At 37.8% G+C, this 27,867-nt stretch overlaps 1 protein-coding gene across 6 annotated transcripts in view; it reads left to right on the top strand.

Moving 5' to 3' along the window:
* CCDC91 (coiled-coil domain containing 91) overlaps positions 1–27,867 on the top strand; it is a 415,614-nt gene that overhangs the window by 279,161 nt on the left and 108,586 nt on the right. For all 6 annotated transcript variants that reach the window (XM_055395013.2, XM_055395019.2, XM_088837256.1 and 3 more), the window contains 2 exons: positions 22,562–22,654; positions 22,743–22,811. In XM_055395013.2, coding sequence (XP_055250988.1) covers positions 22,562–22,654; positions 22,743–22,811 — 162 coding nt within the window. The remainder of the gene's footprint in view (positions 1–22,561; positions 22,655–22,742; positions 22,812–27,867) is intronic.

Here is a 27,867-nt window from a genome sequence, read left to right as displayed (position 1 = left end):
CCAAAACCAGATGAAGATGCCACAAAAAAAGAAAACTACAGGTCAGTATCACTGATTAACGTAATTGCAAAAATTCTCAACAAAATTCTAGCAAGCAGAATCCAACAACATATTAAAAAGATCATAAATCATGATCAAGTGCTTTATCCCAGGGATTACAAGGATTCTTCAATATTCACAAATTAATCAATGTGATACATCATATTAACAAATTGAAAGATGAAAACCATATGATTATCTCAATAGATGCAGAGAAAGCCTTGAGAAAATTCAACAGCCATTTATGATAAAAACCCTCCAGAAAGCAGGCATAGAAGGAACATACCTCAACATAATAAAAGCCATGTATGACAAACCCATAGCAAACATTATCCTCAATGGCAAATAATTGAAAGCATTTCCTCTAAAATCAGGAACAAGACAAGGGTGCCCACTCTCACCACTATTTTCAACATAGTTTTGGAAGTCCTAGCCATAGTAATCAGAGAAGAAAAAGAAACGAGAGGAATCAGATTGGAAAAGAAAACTCTCACTGTCTGCAGATGACATGATCCTCTAAGTAGAAAGCCCTAAAGACACCACCAGAAAATTAGTAGAGCTAATCAATGAATATAATAAAGTTGCAGGATATAAAATTAATACATGGAAATTCCTTGCATTCCCATACACCAACAATGAGAAAACAGAGAAATTAAGGAAACAATCACATTCACCATTGCAATGAAAAGAATAAAATACTTTGGAATAAATTTACCCAAAGAAACAAAAGACCTACGTATTGAAAACTATAAAACACTGATGAAAGAAATCAAAGATGACACAAATAGATGGAGAAATATACCATGTTCGTGGATTGGAAGAATCAATATTGTGAAAATGAGTATACTACCCAAAGCAATCTATAGATTCAGTGCAATCCCTATGAAGCTACCAACGGTATTTTTCACAGAACTAGAACGAATAATCTCACAATTTGTATGGAAATACAAAAAACCTTGACTAGCCAAAGCGATCTTGAGAAAGAAGAATGGAACGGAAGGTGTCAACCTGCCTGACTTCAGACTATACTACAAAGCTACAGTCATCAAGACAGTGTGGTACTGGCACAAAGACAGAAATAGAGATCAATGGAACAAAATAGAAAGCCCAGAGGTAAATCCATACCCCTATGGACACCTTATCTTTGACAAAGGAGGCAAAAATATACAACAGAGAAAAGACAATCTCTTTAACAAGTGGTGCTGGGAAAACTGGTCAACTACCTGTAAAAGAATGAAACTAGAACACTTTCTAACACCATACACAAAAATAAACTCAAAATGGATTGAAGATCTAAATATAAGACCAGAAATTATAAAACTCTTTGAGGAAAACATAGGTGGAACACTCTGACATAAATCACAGCAATATCCTCTGATCCACCTCCCAGAGTAATGGAAATAAAGGCAAAAATATATGGGACCTAATTAAACTTAAAAGCTTTTGCACAATGAAGGAAACTATAACGTGAAAAGACAGCTTTTAGAATGAGAGAAAGTAATAGCAAACAAAGCAACTGACAAAAAATTAATCTCCAAAATATACAAGCAACTCATACAGGACAATACCAGAAAAATAAATGACCCAGTCAAAAAATGGGCCAAAGAACTAAACAGACATTTCTGCAAAGAAGACATACAGATGGCTAACAAACACATGAAGACGCTCAGCATCACTCATTATCAGAGAAATGGAAATCAAAACCACAATGATGTACCATCTCATGCTGGTCGGAATGGTTGCCATCATAAAGTCCACAACAATAAATGCTAGAGAAGGTATGGAGACAAGGGAACCCTTTTGCACTGTTGGTGGGAATGTAAACTAGAACAGCTGCCATGGAGAACAGTGTGGAGATTCCTTAAAAAACTGGAAATACAGGGGTGGGGAGGGAGGTAGGAGGGGAGTTCAGGATGGGGGACACATGTACACCCATGGCTGATTCATGTCATTGTATGGCAAAAAATCACTACAATATTGTAAAGTAATTAGCTTCCAATTTAATTAACTTAAAAAAGAAAAAAATTAAACTGGAAATAGAACTGCTATACAACTCAGGAATCCCATTGCTGGGCATACACACCAAGGAAACCAGAATTGAAAGAGACATATGTACCCCAAAGTTCACTGAAACACTGTTTACAGTAGCTAGGATGTGGAAGCAAGCTAGATGTCCATCGAGAGATGAATGGATAAGGAAGTTGTGGTACATATACAGGATGGAATATTACTCAGCTATTCAAAAGAACATATTTGAGTCAGTTCTAAAGAGGTGGATGAAACTGGAGCCTATTATACAGAGTGAATTAAACCAGAAAGAGAAATACCAGTACCGTATGTTAATGCATATATGTGGAATTTAGAAAGATGGTAATGACAACCCTATATGCAAGACAGCAAAAGAGACACAGATGTAAATAACAGACTTTTGGACTCTGTGGGAGAAGGCAAGGGTGGGACAAAATGAGAGAATAGCATTGAAACATGTATATTGCCATGTGTAAAGTAGATGAACAGTGAAGATTTGATGCATAGAGCAGGGCACCCAAAGCTGGTGCTCTGGGCCAACACAGAGGGACGGGGTGGGGAGGGTGTTGGGAGAGGGGTTCAGGATTGTGGGACACATGTATACCCACCGCAGATTCCTGTCGATGTATGGCAAAAACCACCACAATATTGTGAAGTAATTGGGCTCCAGTTAGAATAAATAAATTTTTTAAAAAGAGAAAAAATTTGCTCATCACTTCTTGGCCGTTGGCTAAGATCAAATGTATTTTAAAAGTTGCTATAACAATCTGATCTTTAGAATACATGACTCCTTCTAGAGTTACTATTAGGTTAGTTTTTCTGTGCTCTTGGGAAGGATGGGTATGAGTGAAATGTCATTAAAAGATTTGAGCTTAGGTAGTCCGTTATGTGCATCATGGTTAGGTCTGGCACAGTTTATTTTGTGACGTAAGTATGTTTTGAAACATATGGTTTTGTTTCCATTCATAGTTCTCCCTCTTGGGGTAGCTGTCATTAATACTATTTTCTACTTTATCGGTATAATTATAATATTTTCATTAAACTTAGGTGAAAGAAATTTTAATCATACTCCTCAATTCTTGGCGTATTATCCTGTTGTGTCTTACAAGGCCCTTCCCTATGTGTGTGTCTGTGCATGTGTAAGTGCATATATGTGTACATTTATACAATTATACAATTTTTATCCTTCTTCCTACTTCCGCACTTTTATCCTTCTTCCTTCCTCCCAGTGCCTTCCCTCCATTTTTATATATGTTCTTATTTGAATGTGCTCTTGCAAACTCTGTGTTATTTGATGTGCTTACTTTTTTTGTTTTACAAAAATGTTGTTATGTATAGAATGCATTCTGTTTCCTATGCTTCCAAGAGAAATCCACTGAACATTTGCTTTTAAAATTTGAAACTGATGTTATGTGCATGTAAATCCTGTGTTTTAATATCAATCCATCCATGCTGTGTGGCTTTCAGGGTCTTAGTCTCCTGACCAGGGCTTGAACCTGTGACCACAGTAGCAGAAGCACTGAGTCCAGGGAATTCCCAAAATTTTACTTTTTATAATAAACTACGGAGAAGGAAATGGCAACCCACTCCAGTGTTCTTGCCTGGAGAATCCCAGGGACGGCGGAGCCTGGTGGACTGCCATCTGTGGGGTTGCACAGAGTCACACACGACTAAATCGACTTAGCAGCAGCAGCATAGAAACCTCATTCTTAACTTAAATTTCTTGTAAGTTTATTTACTTTGGAGATTCACTTTTCAGTAAGTTGCCTATTCATTAACCTTTTTTTTTAATTGAAGTTGATATATTTTTCTTGTCAGTTTGCAGGGGTTCTTTGTAAATTGAAATATTAATCCCTAAAGGCTTTTAGATAAAACAGATTTCTTTCATCTGTAATTGGAATACTGACTTTGTTCTTAGTATCTGTTGCTGGAAGCAAATCCCTTGTTTTGATGTAATCCAATTAATGTTTTTTGCCTTGTGGTTTGTATTAACTTTCTTTAAGAATTTCTTTATTGTCCTTATAGCCAAAGGCATATTGGTACGTGTTTTTCTTATTAACTTTACTATTTACCTTTCACATTTTGGTATTGTATCCCTATAATCTTGCTTTGTTTATCATCTTAGATAAAGATTCAGTGTCCATTTTTAGGTTTCTGCCTAAAATGAGCCACTTTTCTTAGTAGCATATACTTGAGAAGTCTGATTCCTGGTTCAAAACCTGCATGTGATTGTTTTGTTTTTTTTTTTTTATTCAGGTCTGACTAGGCTATTACAAAGGCTTTACCTGGCAGGCCTCAGAGAGAAAGCAACTCCCCTTAGTAGACTTACTACAAAACCAGGGCCTTGTAGCCTTGGCATTCAAGTCCTCAGGCCCCACTGCTGGTCATGCTCTTTACATAGTTGCTTCGGGCTTCCCTGGTGACTCAGACTGTAAAAAAAACCCACCTACAGTGCAAGAGACCTGGGTTCAATACCTGGGTCAGAAAGGGAATGGCTACCCACTCCAATATTCTTGCCTGTAGAATTCCATGGACAGAGGAGCCTAGTGGGCTACAGTCCATGGGGGTGGCAAAGAGTCAGACATGACTGAGCAACTAACACTTTCACTGTTCATTTCCGCCTCAGGTGCCTTTATTCCTAGGGCTGTTTATCTGTGCCCCGGGCAGAAGTCTTCCTCAGGTGATTCTGCCAAGACCTTATTAGGAGGAGGAGAGAGAAACTTAAAGACACTCTTCCCTACTCTGACTCAGTCTTCTTAACTTTTCCTCTCCTTCCCTGCCAGGTTTTTCCCTCCCTTTCACCTTAGGGTTCATACAGCACCCAGAGACTTTTGTTGGGAGCACCTGCAGCAGTGAGATGACTGCCACTTCTGCACTGATTCACATGACCTTCACCTTCTGTGCTGTTCCATGGTGCATGGTGGGGTAGGGGGACGCAGTGGATTTTAGCCGCTTGCTTATACTACACCAGTAAGTGATTAAAGGCTTCTTCATTACTGTCATTTTGGCTCATTGTTGGTTGCTTAATCAGCAAGTCTGACACTTGAGAGTTTGCTCTCTTCAGCTCACCTGAGCTCTCGGGATCACTAAGATCAAGGATCTCAAACTGTAGTTCTTCAATCAGCAGCTTCACTGTCAGCATCACTTGGGAACAGTTGGAAATGCAAGTTCCCTAGTGCTAATGCAGACTGCCGAATCCAGAACTCTGCTCTTGGGCTCATCAAGCTCATAACAAAGTCTTCATGTGATTCTGATACATGCATAAGTTTGAGAACCACTGACAAAACCTGTTACCCTTTATACATTGTTTTTTGTGGTACTCCTTTAGGTCCTGCTGCCACTGTCCTGGTAGTGCTCAGTCACATCAGACTCTTTTGTGACCCCATGAACCATAACCTGCCAGGCTCCTCTGTCCATGGAATTTTCCAGACAAGAATACCAGAGTTGGTTGCCATTTCTAGCTCCAGGAAATCTTCCCAACCTCAGGGATCGAACTTGCGTCTCTTGTTTCTCCTTTACTGGCAGGCAAATTCTTTACCACTAGTGCCACCAGGGATTAAGTTCCTAGGGATACATGGTCTGTCTCTGAGCTTTTTATTCTGTTGTATTAATCTGTTTTTTTTTTTACATAAATATCATTATATTTTATTACTGCACAGTGTGGTATTACCAGGGTGTGGTATGGCAAATTTCTGCTCTTTCCTTTTGATGATTTTTTTTCAACATTTTAAATATTTAACTCCTCTCTTGTAGCTGCATGGTTTCTGAAATCTACTGTCATTTTTATCCTTTCCTCTTGTAAGTGAAGTATTTCCCCCTTTCCCCTCTTCCTATCCTGGCTTCTTCCATGATTTCTCTCTCTCTCGTTTTTTTTTTTCCCTTGCCATCTGAATATAATACACATAGGTGTAGGGGTTTTGTGGAATTTTTTTGGTACTTATCTTGCTTGGTGTCCTCTATGCTTCCTGGATCCATGGTTTGGTATTTGTCATTAATTTTAGAAAAAATTTGGCTATTATTTCTTCAAATACTCTGCTTTATTCTTCTCCTTTTGGTATTGAAATTACACATATGTTATGTCGTTTAAAATTGTCTCATAATTCTCAACTGTTCGGTTCTGTGTTTCTGTTTTCCTTTTTTCCCCCCCTCTTTGTACTTAAGTCTAGGAAGTTTTCGTTGGCCTATCTTCTTTCTTTGGTTAGGATGACTCTGCTGATGAACCCATCAAAGGCATTCTTTCTTTCTGTTTTTACTTCTCGTATTTCCCTTTGTTTCTTCCTTGGAGTTTCCATCTGTACTTTATTCACCTGTTCCTGCATGTTATTTTCTTTTTCCATTAGCTTCCTCAACATATTTAATCATTTTTTTTTAAATTTCCAGTCTGATAATTCATAAACCTCTGACATATCTGAAACTGGTTCTGATGCTCTTTTTTTTTGTTCCTTCAGACTTTTTAGCCTTTCAGTATGCCTTAATGTTTTGTTAAAAGATGATTTTTTTTATATATGGTGACTGATGTTAATTATAGTGAAAATTTCTGAGTATATACAGGTATCAAATCAATATATTGAATACCTGAAATTAACATAGTGTTATATGTCAGTTATACTTCAATTAAAAAAAAAAGATGAACATGTTGTATCATATAATCAGAATTGAGGTAGACTCTTAAGGAGCTTCATTGGTGTCTCGTTAAAGAATCTCCCTGCAATGCGGTAGTCCCAGGTTTGATCCCTGGGTCAGGAAGATCCCTTGGAGAAGGGATTGGCTACCCACTCCAGTATACTTGCCTGGAGAATTCCTTGGACCAAGGAGCCTGATGGAATACAATAGATAGGGTTGCAAAGAGTAGGACACAACTGAGAAGCTAACACATTTAAAGGGAGGTTTCCTTAATTTGTCTAGGAAGAAGTAGTTGTGTTTAATATTTTCTGTTGCTGTAAATTTTTTGCCAGGGTTCAGATTCCTCTGAGTTTTTGTTTGTTTGTTTGTCTCCCCTCTTGTGTTTCGCTTCTCTAAGAACTCCTCCTTAAGAAGAGTTTGTGTCTTACTGCTCCTTCAACTGTTATCCACTATGATTTACTGGAACCTTGTTGGTTTTGGAGAAAGAAATGGCAACCCACCCTAGTATTCTTGCCTGGAGAATTCCATGAATAGAGGAGCCTGGCTGGCTACAGTCCATGGGGTTGTAAAGAGTTGGACACAACTGGGTAACTATCACTCACTCACTTGTTGGTTTGGTGATGTAAGGCATTGGAGAGGGGAAGTAGTCTGTAATTGATTAAATTTTCGTCTTTTTGTGAGCCTGAAGTGAAGAGGAACTAAAAAGCCTCTTGATTAAAGTGAAAGAGGAGAGTGAAAAGGTTGGCTTGAAGCTCAACATTCAGAAAACAAAGATCATGGCATCTGGTCCCATCACTTCATGGGAAATAGATGGAAAAATAGTGGAAACAGTGTCAGACTTTATTTTTTTGGGCTCCAAAATCACTGCAGATGCTGATTGCAGCCATGAAATTAAAAGACACTTACTCCTTGGAAGGAAAGTTATGACCAGCCTCGATAGTATATTAAAAAGCAGAGACATTATTTTGCCAACAAAGGTCTGTCTAGTCAAGGCTATGGTTTTTCCCATGGTCATGTATGGATGTGAGAGTTGGACTGTGAAGAAAACTGATCGCCGAAGAATTGATGCTTTTGAAGTGTGGTGTTGGAGAAGACTCTTGAGAGTCCCTTGAACTGCAAGGAGATCCAACCAGTCCATTCTAAAGGAGATCAATCCTGGGTGTTCATTGGAAGGACTGATGCTAAAGCTGAAACTGCAATACTTTGGCCACCTCATGCGACGAGTTGACTCACTGGGAAAGACTCTGTTGCTGGGAAAGGTTGGGGGCGGGAGGAGTAGGGGGCGACAGAAAATGAGATGGCTGGATGGCATCACCGACTCTGTGGACATGAGTTTGAGTGAACTCCGGGAGTTGGTGGTGGACAGGGAGGCCTGGCGTGCTGTGATTCATGGGGTCGCAGAGAGTCGGACACGACTGAGCGACTGAACTGAACTGACCTTCACAAGTGTTTATTGACTTTTCCACCTCTTTTATGTGAGGGTTGAGGGAGCTGGAATCTTGATAAGGCCCTTTGCCCAGGTTTAAGGTTTCATAAGGTTTTGATAAAGTCTTTTCACCTAAATCATAGACTTTTGTTATGGAAAATGAAGGGAATGGCTACCCACTCCAGTATTCTTGCCTGGAGAATCTATGGACAGAGGAGACTAGCAGTATAGTCCATGGGGTCGCAAAGAGTCAAACACAACTCAGCAAGTTCCATTTCACTTCATGCTCTCGGAATAATTCACAGTGGTTACTTTTTCTACTCCCTTCAACAGAACATGAGGGGAAATTTCTTTGCTTTTCATACTAAGTTTCTGATGCAGTTGCTGGGGGGAGAACCCATTAAACTGTGTGGAAACCCCTAAACCGTCAGCTGGCAGAGCTCTCACTCTCATACTCATCCTCACTCAGTCAAGCAGTTCCTCAGATTTACCGTCTAAGTGCCTACCAGTTTATGTATCCAGTAGCTTCTGCTCTTGGTAAGATGATCTTGGTTGTGACTCTGGATTTGCCTAGTTGTAAAATGATCATGATGGTGGGGATGGGAGTGTTTGCTTTATCCTGGTTCTCTGATCGATCTAAGCATGTGATCTTTAGTTTGTTTCAGCTTTTTTCTTGTTCAAGGATCACGTTGATCTTCCAGGCTTTTTACATGTCAAAGCTGAAACCAAGTGAATATACAATTTCATTATCTATTTTAGCAAGTGTCTTATCCGTTATACCTTTTCTTAGATTTAAGCTTCTACTGAAGCTTATTCCTACAAAGAAGACCAATAATGGCATAGTTGACTCTAGTTGAAATAGAGATGGGGATGTCTAGTGCTCTGTTGGGCAGAATTTGAAAACCACCGGTCCTTACTATAAACTAATCAAGACCAGGTCTGAACCCTTCTGAATAGTTTATTGATTTTTGTCAATCATTCTGTCTTTAATTGATGTTAGGAGTTAATGGCTTGTTTTTTATAATATGCTGATTCATTATCATTCACGGTGTTTACTGTGTATCCTCATATTCTTCATAGATACATAGTTTATTTGGGGGGAAAATGGAGTATGTTTTATTTTAGAATATGTATTTTATAAAGCTGTAAAAATAAAATATTCTGCTTAAAAAATTCCCCCCTGTTGTCTGGAGAATATATTTTTCTTTTATATGGAAGAAAAAGAGGCACTGTCTTTTTATTTTCTATATTCTTTTCCTATGTATAATGTTTTAAAAAATATGTCAAAGGTATTTGATGTCGTTATTTCATTTCCCATCTAAAAGATACTAAATACCTGATAATCTTTCCCAAGGTGTTATCATCAAATCTGCATTTCATAATAATTATAAAGTTTGTGTGAGAAAATTTCCAGACCTTTTTTAAGTCTTCCGACTTCAGAGTCTTAAAACTTTCAGCTAAATTTTGAGGAGTGGGGCTGGGAGTCTGATATATAATTCTTTTTATTGGCTTTCCAATTTCTGTCATGTTATATATGCTTCTGACCTGTTTTTCATCTGAACTAGTAATTTAGTCCATTACTGGTCTGTGTAAATCTTAGCCACAGCTATTTCCCAAGGTGGTTTGGGGTCTAACGAGTGGTTGGTGTTGATGTCCAGCAGGAAATCTTGCAAACCAGATGATTGGTGTGGTTCAGACTGTAACCTTGTTAAAGCATTGGTCAGGTTGCACTTAGAACTATTTAATTAGTTTGCCAATAATATTTGTGTACAATTTTTGGGTGACCACTATTTTTTTTTCCTTTCATCATAGGAAAAACTCAGTTGCTTGTTGTTATCAGAGTCAGATATTAATCCGGTACATTTTTTTCCATTAGTTTATCTTTAGGCAGGCATTATAATAACTGTTAGATATTCCCTTGAACACTAGTATCTATAATGGTGTTGTCAACTTGAATTGAAAGTTATTAATATATCAGGCACTGTACCAGAAAGGTTTTTAAAAGTATAAGGACATCCTTTGCCTTCAAGAAAGTAATAGCCTTATTATGAGAGACAGCCGTAAAATAAATTCCAATAAAATAAACCAATGCATTAAGTATAGAAACAAATGTCTAAGATTGTAGATAAAGGAGTAGGAAATTCTTTCTGAGTCTTCAAGAAAGAATTTAAAAGAGGTAATATTTTAATCGGGAAAAGATTTGTGTTTAACTGGAATAGGAAAGTCAAGCTATCTCAAGGGGACAAAACTAGTATGAGTTAAAAATTAATTTAAAATTTATATATTCTTTTTTCTTCAAATTTATTGAAATATGATTCACATAAATAAAATATGTACCCTTTTAGATGTACCATTCTTTGGATTTTGACAGACATGAACATTTTTACAACTAGCACTTAAAACAAGAATAAAATAAAACATTTCCATTACCCGTCCAAAATTCTCTCATGTTCATTTATAGTCAATGCATACATGTATTTTTAGTAGAATTTTTATATGGAATGTCAACTTATACATTAGTTCTTTCATGGATTGTCCTTATAATATTATATCAAAAAGGCATTGCCTTACCCAAGGCCATCTAGGTTTTTTCCTAAGTTATCATCTAGGAGTTTCATAAATTCTGTGTTTTAAATTTAGGTCTATGATCCACTTTGAGTTAATTTTTGTGAAGAGAGTGAGATCTGTGTCTAGATTCATATTTTTGCATGTGGATGTCCAATCGTTCTAGAAACACTTGTTGTAAAGACTGTAACACTGTATTGATTTTGCCTCTTTGTCAAAGATCAATTGACTGTATTCATAGGGATCTATTTCTGAACTGTTATGTTCCATTTATTTCTTTGTCTATTTTTTGCCATTACCACACTATCTTGATTACGGTGGCTTTACAGAACGTCTTGAAGTCAGAGAGTATGAGCCCTCCAACTTTGTTCTCCTTTAATACTGTATTGGTCGTTCTGGTTTTTTTTTTTGTTAGTTTGTTTGTTTGTTTCTTTCTTTCTTTCCATATCTTTAAAATCTGTTTGTGCATACACAAAATACCTTGCTGGGATGTTGACTGAGATTACATTGTGTTTATACATCAAGTTGGGAAGAACTGACATATTGACAGCATTCAGTCTCGCTTTCATGAACACGGAAAATATATTTTGTTTGTTTAATTGTTCTTTGACATCTTTCATCAGAATTTGTAGTCTTTCTCATATAGCTCTTATACAGATTATGGTGGATTTATACCTAACATTTTCTTTTTGTGGGTGATAATTTAAAATGTATTGTGACTTTGCCTTTTCGTACTGTTCATGGGGTTCTCAAGGCAAGAATACTGAAGTGGTTTGCCATTTCCTTCTCTGGTGGACTATGTTTTGTCAGAACTCTCTACCATGACCTGTCCGTTTTGGGTGGCCCTGTTGGTTTTCCAGTAGTCACATATGGATGTGAGAGTTGGACCATAATTAACGCTGAGCATCGAAGAATTGATGCTTTTGAACTGTGGTGTTGGAGAAGACTCTTGAGAGTCCCTTGGACAGCAAGGAGATCCAGTCAGTCAATCGTAAAGGAAATCAGTCCTGAATATTCACTGGAAGGAGTGATGCTGAAGCTGAAACTCCAATGCTTTGGCCACCTGATGCGAAGAACTAACTCACTGGAAAAGACTCTGATGTTGGGAAAGATGGAAGGCAGGAGAAGGGGATGACAGAGGATGAGATGGCTGGATGACATTACTGACTTGATGGACATGAGTTTGAACAAACTGTGGAAGTTGGTGATGGACAGGGAAGCCTGGCATGCTGCAGTCCATGAGGTCACAAAGAGTCGAACACAACTGAGTAACTGAACTGAACTGATTGTGACTTTGATTTCAAAGTTGTTTGGTGTATAGGAAAGGGATTGGCTTTTGTGTATTAATCTTATATACTACAATGTTATTATAATTGCTTATCAGTTCCAGGAATTTTTTAGTTAATTCTTCCAGATTTTCTACAAAGATGATCATGATATCTGTGAAGAAAGACAGCCTAATTTTTTCTCCCTTTTTATCTCCAATTTTTGTTGTGTTTCATTAGTTAATCTAGTTCAGTGATGAAAAGCAGAAGTGAAAGGCATCATTCTTGCCTTCTTCCTCAGTTTTTGCTTCATCTGTTCATATTACTTCCTCAGATCAAACACCTATTTAAGTTGGAGGAATAACCTGATTACTTCCATTCTTTATGCATATTAGAAATTATGTCTGTTTGGCGAAATAAATTTAGTATAATCTATCTTTAGTCTTGGGCTTTCCTGGTGGCTCAGATGGTAAAGAACCTGCCTGCAACGAGGAGACTTTGGTTCAGTGCCTTTGTTGGGAAGATACCCTGGAGAAGGGAATGACTACCTACTTCAGTATTCTTGCCTGAAAAGTTCCATGGACAGAGGAACCTGGCGATCTATAGTCCATTGAGTCGCAAAGAATCAGACATGACTGAGGAGCTTAACACACACACACACACACATCTTTAGTCTTACTTTATTCACTTTAAGAAGTTTATTGATATTATTGTTTGTGGTATAACTGTTTTAAGTAGATCTCATAGTTCATCTTATTTATGTTTCTTTTCAAACAATATTTAATGTATTAGCCCATGAAGAGATGAAGCAGCTGTGACTCAACATTATATTAAGACACTTATTGAATTTATTTAGTATCCATCAAATCATGTTAATATGAACGTGTGATTTAAGACCACCCTTCAGGCTTCCCTTGTGGCTCAGCTGGTAAAGAATCCTCCTACAATGTGGGATCCCTGGGTTGGAAAGATCCCCTGGATAAGGGAAAGGCCACCCATTCCATCATTCTGACCTGGAGAATTCAATCACTGTATAGTCCATGGCTTTAGAAAGTGTCAGACACGACCGAGCGACTTCCACTTTTCACTAGACCTCTTGATCTTTTTTCAATGTTTATGCTTATTGGAATGTGCAGAATATATACTATACATGTAAAATAATGTGAAGCTTGTGGACTTGTGATAAATTGATAATTGTATACATGAACATGAGCTTCTCTGATTCCTCAGTCAAAAATTTGATGTTCAAAAACTATCTATGTATGATTGTAATTAAATCTGTTTACAATATCTCCTGTGAGTCACATTAAGGAAAGAGGATTTTTTTTTCTTTTCTTTTTTTGCAAAAATCATGTGAAAACCACACAAGTTCTATATTTATATTTGAGTCTATGTCAAAAATTTTTCTATTCTTCCATAAGAGGGAAAAAGTAACTCACATCTGAATGCCTTTTGTTTTATGCTGAATTTCAAAGGGCTGTTCTTGGTATTGTTACACTAAGCACCTACTCTAAGATTAACAGGACTCTGTAGTTTGTCTTTATTTCTTTAATTTGCTTTAAAAATTACTAAAATTTCAGTATAGTTTTAAGAAGCAATCAGTGGGATATTTTAGATAATCAGAGTATAGTAAGCTCTTCAGTGTTTCTAAATGAGATTTACTAGTTTAGATTTAAATTCATTTTCATAATGCCTTTCAAAGTCTTGTAAGGCTATGTCTTGCAAATTCTGTAGAAAGGACCTCTTTGTTTCAAAATTGTAAATATTTAAAGAATCATACGATTAAATATTTTCTTTGATTCAATTCTGGCTCTGAAGTATGTAACAAAAGCTGTTCAGAACATCCTCACCTTGGAATGGTCTGCTAGTAAGGTACAAAGACTGTACTGATTATCCCTTATATCATCAAAATCCGTGTGATCTACTTCCATGGTGCTAAACTTTAATTTAGACAAGTAGGGAATTCTCTATTAAGGCAGGCAACAGAAGTAATACAGGCAATCTCCAAATATACTTTATATTGTATTTTAGATTTAATAAAGAGAGTCTGAAACCTTTTTGGCCAAATTATCTCTCAATACTTTTTAATTTCTACCTTAGTGTTAGTGTTAGTCGCTCAGTCATGTCTGACTCTTTGTGACCCCATGGACTGCAGACCACCAGGCTCCTCTGTCTATGAGATTTTCCAGGCAAGGATACTGGAGTGGGTTGCTATTTCCTTCTCCAGGGGATATTCCCAACCCAGGGATCGAACCCGGGTTTCCTGCACTGCAGGCAGATTCTTTACCAACTGAGCTACAAGGGAAGCATTTCTACCTTAATGTGATTAAATAATGAAAATAATCTCTGGCCCAGACAGGAAAGGTATTTCTACATTTGAAGAACCTGTCAGTAAACAAACCTCAAATCCAGTACACCTTCTACTTATTACACTCTCCTACAAAAGTTGAAAAAAGAGCTCCAATCATTTTCCTTCTTATACAGATAGTACTATGAATAGTAATAGTTGAAAAGGAGTAGTTAAAAGTATATTATCAAAAGTATAAAAATACTTTTAACTGTAAAGAAAAAAAAATTATAAAAAAATAAATAAATAAATTTTGAGGAAAAAAAAAAAGTAGAAGTAGCATTTTTAAAGATGTTCAAATGCTTAGTTATTAGGAAAATGCAAGTAAAGGCCACAATAAGATTGCTAAAATGACTATCAGTTCAGTTGAGTTGCTCACTCCTACTCTATGAACCAAATGGACTGTAGCACCCCAGGCTTCCCTGTCTAGAACCAATTCCCGGAGCTTGCTCAAATTCATGTGTTGAATGTTGGTGATGCCATCCAACTATCTCATCCTCTGTCATCCCCTTCTGCTGCCTTCAATCTATCCCAGCATCAGGGTCTTTTCCAGTGAGTCAGTTCTTCCCCTCAGGTGGCCAAAATATTGAAGCTTCAGCATCAGTCCTTCCAAAGAATACTCAGGACTGATTTCCTTTAGGATTGACTGGTTGGATCTCCTTGCAGTCCAAGGGACTCTCAAGAGTCTTCTCCAACGTCACAGTTCAATAGTATCAATTCTTCACTGCTCAGCTTTATGGTCCAACTCTCATATCCATACATGACTACTGGAAAAAACATAACTTCAACTAGATGAACCTTTGTCAGCAAAGCAATGTCTCTGCTTTTTAATATGCTATCTAGGTTGACCATCACTTTCTGTCCAAGAAGTAAGCATCTTTTAATTTCATGGCAGCTGTCACCATCTGCTGTGATTTTGGAGCCCCCCAAAATAAAGTCTGCCACTGTTTCCACTATATTTCCCATCTATATACTATGAAGTCATGGGACCAGATGTCATGATCTTAGTTTTCTGAATGTTGGGCTATAAGCCAACATTTTTAACTCTCCTCCTTCACTTTCATCAAGAGGCTCTTTAGTTCTTCTTCGCTTTCTGCCATAAGGGTGGTGTCATCTGCATATCTGAGGTTATTGATATTTCTCCCGGCAATCTTGATTCCAGCTTATGCTTCCTCCAGCCCAGCGTTCCTCATGATGTACTCTGCAAGGAAGTTAAACAAGTAGGGTGACAATGTACAGCCTTGACTTACTCCTTTCCTATTTGGAACCAGTCTGTTGTTCCATGTCCAGTTCTGACTGTTGCTTCCTGACCTCTATACAGGTTTCTCAAGAGGCCGGTCAGGTGGTCTGGTATTCCCATCTCTTTCAGAATTTTCCAAAATTTATTGTGATCCACACAGTCAAAGGTTTTGGCGTAGTCAGTAAAGCAGAAATAGATATTTTTCTGGAACTGTCTTGCCTTTTTGATGATCCAGCAGATGTTGGCAATTTGATCTCTGGTTCCTCTGCCTCCTCTAAAACTAGCTTGAACATATTGAAGTTAACAGTTCATGTATTGTTGAAGCCTGGTTTCAAGAATTTTGAGCATTACTTTACTAGCGTGTGAGATGAGTGCAATTGTGCAGTAGTTTGAGCATTTTTTGGCATTGCCTTTCTTTGGGATTGGAATGGAAACTGACCTTTTCCAGTCCTGTTGCCACTGCTGAGTTTTCCAAATTTGCTGGCATATTGAGTGCAGCACTTTCACAGCATCATCTTTCAGGATTTGAAATAGTTCAACTGGAATTCCATCACCTCCACTACCTTTGTTGTAGTGATGCTTCCCAAGGCCCACTTGACTTCACATTCCAGGATGTCTGGCTCTAGGTTAGTGATCACAGCATCATGATTATCTAGGTCATGAAGGTCTTTTTTGTAGTTCTTCTATGTATTCTTGCCACCTCTCCTTAATATCTTCTGCTTCTGTTAGGTCCTTACCATCTCTGTCCTTTATTGAGCCGTCTTTCATTGTGTGTTAATTCTCAGGAATCTAGAGTAAAGCCCTTGGGTTTTGAATCCAGCTTCTCTTGAGTTCCAGTCTCAGAAGCCTAACCATTTATTAGTCCTGTGAGACCTAAGCAGTTTACATAACCTCTCTGAACTCAGTTTTAATACCTGTCAAATGTAATAACACATTTCTGAACTATTGTGAAGATTATTAATATTTACAAAGTTCCTAATATGGTGCCTGACATAGTCTCTCAAAAAATGATCAATATAATTAAAATATTTTTAAATGATTCTAAATCTAGATAAATAAGGTGAATTTAACATGGTCATTTCCTCTATCTCTGTTGCATACACCCAAACAAATCACTAAAATGGCAATTTTCAATTCAGTTCAGTCACTAAGTTGAGTCCTACTCTTTGTAACCCCATGGACTGCAGTAAGCCAAGCTTCCCTGTCCATCACCACCTCCCAGAGCTTGCTCAGACTCATGTCCATCGAGTCAGTGATGCCTTCCAACCATCTTATCCTCTGTCATCCTCTTCTTCTCCTGCCTTCAATATTTCCCAGCATCAGGGTCTTTTCCAATGAGTCAGTTCTTCACATCAGGTTGCCAAATTATTGGAGTTTCAGCTTTAGCCTCAGTCCTTCCAGTAAATATTCAGGACTGATTTCCTTTAGGATTGACTCGTTTGATCTCCCTGCAGTCCAAGGAACTGTCAAGAGTCTTCTCCAATACCACAGTCCAAGCATCAATTCATCGAAGCTCAGCTTTCTTTATAGTCCAACTCTCACATCCATACATGACTACTGGAAAAACCATAGCACTGAATAGATGGACCTTTGTTGGCAACGTAATGTCTCTGCTTTTTGATATGCTATCTAGGTTTCTCATATCTTTTCTTCCAAGGAGCAAGCATCTTTTAATTCCATGGCTTCAGTCACCATATGCAGTGATTTTGGAGCCCAAAAAAATTAAGTCTCACTGTTTCCCTTACTGCTCCATTTATTTGCAATGAAGTGATGGGACTGAATGTCATGATCTGTTTTTCTGAATGTTGAGTTTTAAGCCAGCTTTTTCACTCTCTACTTTCACCTTCATCAAGAGGTTCTTTAGTTCCTCTTCACTTTCTGCCATAAGGGTGTTGTCATCTGCATATCATACTGGTTATTGATATTTCTCCCAGCAATCTTGATTCCAGCTTGTGCTTCTTCCAGCCCAGTGTTTCTCATGATATACTCTGCATATAAGTTAAATAAGCAAGGTGACAATATACAGTCTTGACGTACTCCTTTTCCTATTTGGAACCAGTCTGTTGTTCCACGTACAGTTCTGACTGTTGCTTCTTGACCTGCATACAGGTTTCTCAAGAGGCAGGTCAGGTAGTCTGGTATTCCCATCTCTTTCAGAATGTTCCACAGTTTATTGTGATCCACACAGTGAAAGGCTTTGGCATAGTCAATGAAGCAGAAATAGATGTTTTTCTGGAATGATCCAGCAGATGTTGGCAATTTGATCTCTGGTTCCTCTGCCTTTTCTAAATCCAGCCTCAGCATCTGGAAGTTTACCTGTTGAAGCCTGGCTTGGAGGATTTTGAGCATTACTTTGCTATTGTGTGAGATGAGTGAAATTGTACCATAGTTTGAACAGTCTTTATCATTGCCCTTCGTTGGGATTGGAATGAAAACTGAATTTTCCCGGTCCTGTGACCACTGCTGAGTTTTCCAAATTTGCTGGCATATTGAGTGCAGCACTTTCACAGCATCATCTTTTAGGTTTTGAAACAGCTCAACTGGAATTCCATCACCATGACTAGCTCTGTTAGTAGTGATGTTTCCTAAGGGCCACTGGACTTCATTTTCCAGAATGTCTCTTTCTAGGTGAGTGATCACACCATCGAGGTTATCTGGGTCGTGAAGATCTTTTTTGTATAGTTCTTCTGTGTATTCTTGTCAGCTGTTCTTAATACCTTCTTCTTCTGTTAGGTCCATATCGTTTCTGTCCTTTATTTAGCCCATCTTTGCAATAAATATTCCTATTTTATCTTTAATTTTCTTGAGGAGATCTCTAGTCTTTCCCATTCTATTGTTTTCCTCTATTTCTTTGTATTGATCACTGAGGAAGGCTTTCTTATCGCTCCTTGCTTTTCTTTGGAACTCTGCATTCAAATGGGTATATCTTTCCTTTTCTCCTTTGCTTTTTGTATCCCTTATTTTCACAGCTATTTGTAAAGCTTCCTCTTACAGCCATTTTTTTTTTTTTTTGCATTTCTTTTTCTTGGGGATGGTCTTGATTTCTATCTCCTGTACAGTGTCCTGAAATTCTGTCCATAGTTCATCAGGCACTCTATCAGATCTAGTCCCTTAAATCTATTTCTCACTTCCACTGTTAAATTGTAAGGGATTTGATTTAGGTCATACCTGAACGGTTCAGTGGTTTTCCCTACTTTCTTCAATTTTAGTCTGAATTTGGCCATAACACGTTCATGATCTGAGCCACAGTCAACTCCTGGTCTTGTTTTTTGCTGACTGTATAGAGCTTCTCCACCTTTGGCTGCATTGAATATAATCAGATTATAATATAATCTGATTTCAGTGTTGACCATGGGGTGATTTCCATGTGTAGAGCCTTCTCTTGATCTTAGTTTTTTGAATGTTGAGTTTTACCCAGTGTTTTCACTCTCCTCTTTCACCTTCATCAAAAGGCTCTTCAGTTCCTCTTCACTTTCTACGATAAGGGTAGTGTCATCTGTATATCTGAGGTTATTGATATTTCTCCTGGCAATCTTGATTCTAGCTTATGCTTCATCTACCCCACCATTTCGCATGATGTTTTCTCTATAGAAGTTAGATAAGCAGGGTGACAATATACAGCCTTGACACACTACTTTCCCAGTTTGGCACCGGTTCGTTCTTCCATGTCCAGTTCTAACTGTTGCTTCTTGACCTGCATACAGATTTCTCAGGAGGCAGCTAAGGTAGTCTAGTATTCCCATCTCTTGATGAGTTTTCCATGGTTTATTGTGATCTACAGAGTCAAAGGCTTTGGAAGAGTAATTAATAAAGCAGCTGTAGATGTTTTTTCTGGTATTGTCTTGCTTTTTCTGTGATCCAACGGATGTTAGCAATTCAATCGCTGCTTCCTCTGCCTTTTCTAAATCCAGCTTGAACATCTAGAAGTTCATAGTTCACGTACTGTTGAAGACTGGCTTGGAGAATTTTGAGCATTTCTTTGCTAGTCTGTGAGATAAGTGCAATTGTCCTGTAGTTTGAACATTGTTTGGCATTGCCTTTCTTTGGGATTGGAATGAAAACTGACCTTCTCCCATATCATTAAATATCTTTTTCAATCATCTTTCCTAATATCAAGGGGTATTTATTCAAAGAATCTTTTTAATATTATTCTGAAAAGAGCAAAATCAAAACCAGATTACTCAAATCCTTTTAAAGCCAAATGGAATTGTGGTCTTACCAGTTATAATACTTATATCATGTAGCTTTAGTAACTAGGTAATACTGGCACTGCTTTTAGCTATTAAATGATTATTACTACTGAAAATGAGTGTATAGATATAATTATTGCTGAAACTCTTCCTTTAAGACCTGAGAATTTCTTAGCCTCTTTGTGTCTCACATAACAGTCTGAAAATGAGGAAGACTGTGATTCAGTTTAGCAGTTTCTTGTGTTTATTATGGTACAATTACATGTAAAACACTTTTAACAGTGTTTTAAAGTGCTTTAAAGTGCTCAAAAATGTTAGCTATTATTTTATATGTCTCCCTTGTACTGCAAGGAGATCCAACCAGTCCATTCTAAAGGAGATCAATCCTGGGTGTTCATTGGAAGGACTGATGCTAAAGCTGAAACTCCAATACTTTGGCCACCTCATGCGACGAGTTGACTCACTGGGAAAGACTCTGATGCTAGGAAAGGTTGGGGGCGGGAGGAGAAGGGGATGACAGAGAATGAGATGGCTGGATGGCATCACCGACTCTGTGGTCATGAGTTTGAGTGAACTCCGGGAGTTGGTGATGAACAGGGAGGCCTGGTGTGCTGTGATTCATGGGGTCGCGGAGAGTCGGACACGGCTGAGCGACTGAACTGAACTGATATGTATACACACACACATATATATGTGGTAGTTACTTTGTATTTTCTCCAGTAGATCTATAATTTTACTTCAGTTCAGTTCTAGGCCTCCCTGTCCATCACCAACTCCCAGAGTTCACTCAAACTCATGTCCATCGAGTCGGTGATGCCATGGCTTATTTCAAATGATTATCCTGAGTTTATTTTGGCTCAAACAAGGTCAAAAATAGTGTTTTATTATACTGTACTTCAGAATTAAGAAATGAAGTTCAGAAATGAATTTTCTAATCCTTGCATTTTCATTTTTAGCTACTGTATCATCTTTTACTAGTTCTTTTTGGACCCTTGTAGAAATGTGGCTTCTTTGTTGTTTAGTTGCTAACTCTTGTCCAATTCTTCATGACCCCACAGACTTTAGCCCACCAGGCTCCCCTGTTCATGGAATTACTCAGGCAAGAGTACTGGAGAGGTCTGTCATTTCCTTCTCCCGGGAATCTTCCCGACTCAGGGATTGAATCCACATCTCCTGTATTGGCAGGTGGATTCCTTACCGCTGTGCCATAAAAGAAGCATCAGAGAAACGTGGCCTACTTATAGTTAATTACTTACTGATTTCCATTAGTGTGATTTATTTTAAGGAGAAATCACTTTCAATATTATTAACGACTTAAAAATTTCTTCTATAGTTTAATTCTGGTAATTTTTACTTGTTCCATTTTTGCTATGTTTACCCTCATCCCAAAGCCGAAAATTGAATATTTTCAGTCTCAAGTGAGAATTGTACTTACCGTTTTTGTGTCTAATTATTTGCCTGGCTAAACATTTTATCATGTGTGTTTTATAAAGAGTATTAGGTGTTGTTGCTGACTTTATGAAATTCTATGTGTATTTAGACTTTCAAAGAATATAACATTAAAGTCTTAGTTATTATATATCATATGCTAGGCCTACTGATTTATTATTCAGATGATTTCCACAAATTCATAGGATACCAGCAATTTTTCATCATGGTGTCATGATTTATATTGCAGTTTAGATTTGTTAGATTCGTTTTTAAAGAAAAATCACATTTTTCTTGTAATTTTTCTTATTGTCTTGAAAAATTAAGATAAAAGCAGTAAATTAAAAATAGAAATCATAGATTATCTTAACTTTCTATTTGGTTACTTACTCTCAATTTATATTATCTGCCTAAAAGCTATTTAAATATGAACAACTTTGAATTACATAGATCTGTTTTAAAATACTGAGTATCAGAAATTGGTTCATATTTAAAGGAGGCTCTTATGTAAATAGTTATAAATCTGAGAAAATATCTTATTTGCCTTTAGTAACTGAGGAGAAATCTGTGTGAATGGAAATACATATGTTTGCTTTCCCTGGGAATGCTGTTCAGAACAAGTATCTAGCTTATCTATATTGAAGGTGTTGAGGCCATAGAGGTCAAATTTTCCCAGCAAAACTTCATTCAAACTCCAAGTTTGAATAATGGTAATTTGATGATGACTCTGTGTGGTTTTTTACTACTACATTTGAATAAAAATGAATACATGGACTCTGTATTCTTTAACATTAGCTAGAAATGGCAACCCACTCCAGTACTCTTGCCTGGAGAATCCCATGGAGGGAGGAGCCTGGTAGGCTACAGTCCATGGGGTCGCAAAGAGTCAGACACGATGATCACAATAATATTCCTTTGATTACTTTCATAGATTTATTTATTTATTTTTGAATCTGTAGTAAAATCTTAGGATGAGACTAATGATCTTTCAATTTCTTTAACAATACTAGAAACACAAATATTCTGTTAGGATAATTTTTCATCAGGCAGACATCAGTTATAATCTGATTGCTCTCACTGAAAGCTAATAATAATAATTTTAATGATTATATTTTCTAAGTTTAATTTTGGAAAAGGACATTTTATCATTTTCTGATTCCCTTCATATTTGGAATATCTTTCAAATTAGTTTTCATATCATCTACTACACTGAATTTGGGAATGGAAAGAATATGTCTTGATTGATGAAAGAAATGGGAATTTAGATTTTTTGGCTCCTAAGCCCTCATTTTAGCCAACTTTCTTATTTCCCCTCGTAACTACTTCAAATGAATTCCACTAGCTATTTTCCGTGTTGATAGGTTATCTATCTCAGAGCCATAATCTTAATGCAGTTAACTTTCCTTGTAGCATCAGAGGCTCCTTGAAATGCTTGACACAGAGAAGGAACTGTTAAAAGAAAAAATAAAGGAAGCTTTGACTCAGCAATCTCAAGAACAGAAGGTAATATTTTAATTTTGCTTAGAGAGTGGAAAGAATGTTCTGTTGCCCCAAATAATACTGTAACGTCTAACTGTTTTATCATTTACAGGAAATATTGGGAAAATGTTTGGAGGAAGAAAGGCAGAAAAATAAAGAAGCATTAATATCTGCTGCAAAGGTATTTCTATCTGAAAAGTTTATTATGAAGTTTAATTCCAATACTTTTTATTAGTTCAATTGTTTTTTATGTTTACCCCCACCTCAAAGCCTAAAGTGAATGCTGTTGGTCTCATGTAAGAATTGTTTTTGTTATATTTATGCCTAAGTATTTACCTGATATAGACCCATCAGTAATAAATTTCTTTGTAACTAAGTGGAATTAATAAACTGAGTTCATTAATGGTATAGTCAGTCTACTTTTAAAATATTTCATTCCAAAAAATTCAAGAATTTTTTTCCTCTTCTGCTGTTTGTATTCTTATTAAACATACATTATACAAGATAATGATATTGAAATGCTTTACATTTAGATTATCAATCATATGTTTAAAGCAGTATTTCTACATAGGAGCACCAATATCCACTTGGTATTTGACAGGTATCACACAAGTATTGAGTATATGTGTTTATTTGTATGTATATATGTGTTTATCAAGTTGTATTATTTTTAAAGTCAACTTTGAAATAAATCATCTGGGTAGTATATGCATAGATTTAAAATATATGTATGCTAATGTACTAATGTATACATATGTTGACCTGAAATACACCATCAGATATTTGTCCAACAAAAGTACATTTTTTCAATATTATGAGAGAATTTCAATTTGGGGTCTGCTAGCATAGCAAGCCACATACAAATTCCCATGTGGCAATAAGAACACTTTAACAGAGAGGAAGAGTTCATGGGTTGTCATTGGCTGAGTCCCTGGCAGGAAAGAAAAGGGGTCTTTCTTCTTCCTCTTGGGCTCTACTATAGTTGCAGGGTGTGACAGCTCCCCCTTAAAGGGGTCTCCTGACACTATTTAGTTGATATTTCTGTTTCTGAATTTTTTTACATTTTCCCCTTTGATCAAGATCTTTCTCTGAAAACATCACAGATTAAGAATCAGGGTTTCTGGTTTTAGCAGTTTTTGTCCATCATTGTCAGAAGGAAAGTGGTGCAGGTTGGAGAACTATTGCAGTTGCATTCAAGTAAGAAGGAGGGGAAGGAGGGAGACATCTTCGGCAGTTTTTATCTGAAGTCCACATGTTATCAAGATTGTAGACATCAGAGTGGAGAAGGAAATGGCAACCCACTCCACTGTTCTTGCCTGGAGAATCCCAGGGACGGGGGAGCCTGGTGGGCTTCCGTCTGTGGGGTCGCACAGAGTCGGACACGACTGAAGCGATTTAGCAGCAGCAGCAGCAGCAGACATCAGAGATCATCTGAAGTGTTATATCATCATCATCAAAGGTTTGGTGACAAACTTCTAACAAGCCTGGTCTAGGTATCTAGGGAAAGCTATCTCATCAGATGTCATCGACTTCATTTCCAGGAAGTCTTTACTTTCAGGTCACCAGATGATGTGCTTGACCAGATGGGTTTCCGTGCTTTCTTAAGCTGTGTACTCCAAGAGTCTATTCCTTGGAGTTTGACAGTGCAGGGGTTAGTTATCACTGCCTGATAGGGGCCTCTCCCATGAGGTGGAAGAGCATTCTTCTGGAAGTATGTCTTCCAGTAGGCAAATCTCCAGGTGCAAGGTATGATGTTTAAGGTTGTCACCTCTCAAGGGTATGTTGTGAAAAGGTTTCCTCTACCAAGGCGTAGTAGTTCTTCATGGAAACATGTTCTTCATGGTTGTTCTTAATGGAAACAACTAGGCCTTTACAATATTGGAGTATCTCTCCTTTTGTTAGTTGTGGGTCCAAAGAGGCAGGAGCCAAGTGCATGGATGTCTTGTGACAGTCTTGGAGGGTGAGAGTTTAGTTGTGACATTTGGAATGATTTAATTGTGGCATGCGAACTCTTTGGTCCTGCATGCCATAACTGAAGATCCCGTATGCCACAAAATCAAAGGCCCTACATGCTAACTTAACTTAGACCAGGTACAGAAAAGTAAATAAATAAATATTTTTTAAGAGGGATGAGCATTATATGAGTTCCAAAGGGGTGGACCTGGGATTTAGAAAGAAATTTTGCTAACTGAATCTCAATATGCTATGAGTGTATTCAGCTAAGCCAGAGGGATTGAGGGTGGTAAGCACAGTGAATGGCCTACTTTCTCTACCTTGCTTAGATTGAAGAAAGCAGGAAAACCTGAAGTTTGCAGTAAGGAGCTCATGGTCTGAGCCGCAGTCAGCTCCAGGTGTTGATTTTGCTGACTGTATAGAGCTTCTCCATCTTTGGCTGCAAAGAATATAATCAGTCTGATTTTGGCATTTATCATCTGGTGATGTCCATGTGTAGGGGCTTCCCTGGTGTCTCAGACAGTAAAGAATACATCTGCAGTCAGGGACCTGACTTTGATCCCTGGGTCAGGAAGATTCCCTGGAGAAAGGAATGGCTCCCTACTCCTGTATTCTTGCCTGGAGAATTCCATGGACAGAGGAGCCTGGTGGGCTAGAGTCCAAGGGGTTGCAAAGAATTGTAGATGACTGAGGGACTAACACTTTGGTGTCCATGTGTCGAGTTATCTCTTGTGTTGTTGCAAAAGGCTGTTTGCTATGATCAGTGTGTTCTATTGGCAAATTCTTAGTTAGCCTTTGCCCTGCTTCATTTTGTAATCCAAGGCCACACTTACCTGTTACTCCAAGTATCTCTTGAGTTCTTACTTTTATATTCCAGTATATTTATATATATATTTTATATAAAATAAAATATTTTATATTTTATTTCCCTATGATGAAAAGGATGTCTTTTTTTGGTGTTAGTTCTAGAACATCTTGTAGATCTTCATAAAACTGGTCAACTTCAGCTTCTTCAGCATTAGTGGTCAGGGCATAGACTTGGATTACTATGATGTTGAATGGTTTGCCTTGGAAATTAACCAAGATCGTTCTGTCATTTTTGAGATTGCACCCAAGTACTGCATTTTGGACTTTTTGTTGACTATGACGGCTACTCCATTTCTTCTAAAGGATTCTTACCCACAGTAGTAGATATAATCGTGCTCTGAATTAAATTCGCCATTGTCATTCATTTTAGTTCACTGATTCCTAATACGTTGATGTTCGCTCTTGCCATCTCCTGCTTGACCACATCTAATTTACCTTGATTCACAGACCTGACATTCCAGGTTCCTATGTGATATTCTTTTTTTTTTTTTAACAGCTTCAGATTTACTTTCCCCACCAGGAACATCCATAGCTGAGTATCATTCCTCTTTTGGCCCAACCTCTTCATTATTTCTGGAACTACTAATAATTGCCCTTCACTCTCCCCCAGTAGTGTTTTGGACACCTTCCAACCTGGAGGATTTATCTTCTGCTGTCATATCTTTTTGCCTTTTCATACTCTTCATGGGGTTCTCACAGCAAGAATATTGGAGTGGTTTGCCATTCCCTCCTCCAGTGGACCACAGTTTTTCAGGACTTTTCACTATAACCCATCCATCTTTGGTGGTCATGAACTTCATTGAGTTACACAAGCCCCTTCACCACAACAAGGCTGTGATCCATTTGTTGTATGATATAGAAAGCAAACGAATTCCAGAAAAATATCTACTTTATTTCACTGACTACACTAAAGTCTTTGACTGTGTGGATCAAAAAAAAAATAAAAAATTCTTAAAGAGATGAGAATAGCAGACCACTTTACCTGTCTCCTGAGAAACCTGTATGCAGGTCAAGAAGCAATGGATCTGGACATGGTACAACTGACTGGTTCATGGAAAAGAAGAAGACAAGCTATATATTGTCATCTTGCTTATTTAACTTATATGCAGAGTACATCATGCAAAATGCCAGGGCATATGAAGCACAAGCTGGATTCAAGATTGCTGGGAGAAATAGCAACAACCTCCAGTTATGCAGAAGATGCTACTCTAATGGGAGACAGTGAGGAGGAACTAAAGAGCCTCTTGGTCAGGTGGAAACGGGAGAGTTACAAAAGCTTGCTTGAAACTCAACATGAAAAAACTAAGATCATGGCATCCAGTCCCATCATTTCATGGCAAATAGAAGGGGAAAAAGTGGAAACAGTGACAGATTTTCTTTTCTTGGGCTCTAAAATCACGGCATAGAGTGACTGCAGCCATGAAATTAAGACACTTGCTCCCTGGAAGAAAGCTACGACAAACCTAGACAGTGTATTAAAAAGCAAGGACATCACTTTACTGACAAAAGTCCATATAATCAAAGCTGTGGTTTTTCTAGTAGTTGTATGTGGATGTGAGAGGCGGACCATACATAAAGAAGGCTGAGGGTTGAAGAATTGATGCTTTCGATTATGGTGCTGGAGAAGACTCTTGCGAGTCCCTTGGACTGCAAGAAGATCAAACCAGTCAGTCCTAAAGGAAATGAATTGTAAATATTCACTGGAAGAACTGATTCTGAAGCTGAAGCTCCAATACTTTGGCCACCTGATGCAGAGAGCCAACTCATTGGAAAATACCCTTATGCTGGGAAAGATTGAAGGCAAAAGGAGACGGTGGCAGCAGAGAATGAGATGATATACTCAGTGGACATGAGTTTGGGCAAACTCCAGCATATACTGAAGGACAGGGATGCCTGGCACGCTGCAGTCCATGGAGTCGCAAAGGGCTGGACATGGCTTAGTGACTAAATAGCAACAACAGCAAGCACAGTGAAAATGTTTTAAATCCAGCCAAACAGCACAAACTTGTTGAAGTGCATAGCCAGTAAAATGGATTTCTAGATCACTATGATGCTTGAAATGAGCTCCTCAGGTAGGGACAACCTTTTTTATAAGTACCTTAGTCACAGAAGAGAGAATATCCTGTCTGTGAGGGGAGGCTTCTTTCAGTCCACTCTGAAATCTATAGACCATGAATAAAAGAAGTTCATTAGAGATCCTCACTATTTGAACCACAGCAGGAGCTGCATTATAGTAATGAGATGGAACCCTGAGACCATGCCTTTGTTGTTAGTTAAGACAGGAAGAGATTCATCCTCAATCACGAAAAATATTTCTCCAAGACAACTGAGAGGGGAAGAGACCCTGTAGTTCCTCAAAACCCAGCAACTGAGAATTGAAAGGACAAGGGAAAGGCTGATTAGAGGATTGAAAACAC

The sequence above is a fragment of the Moschus berezovskii genome, chromosome 6, assembly GCF_049115385.1.
Source record: "Moschus berezovskii isolate FMDL1 chromosome 6, NW_MosBer_1.0, whole genome shotgun sequence".
In the NCBI taxonomy this organism is placed as follows: Eukaryota; Metazoa; Chordata; class Mammalia; order Artiodactyla; family Moschidae; genus Moschus; species Moschus berezovskii.
The sequence above is the reverse complement of the archived record's forward strand: the minus strand, read 5'-3'. Positions and strand labels throughout refer to the sequence as shown.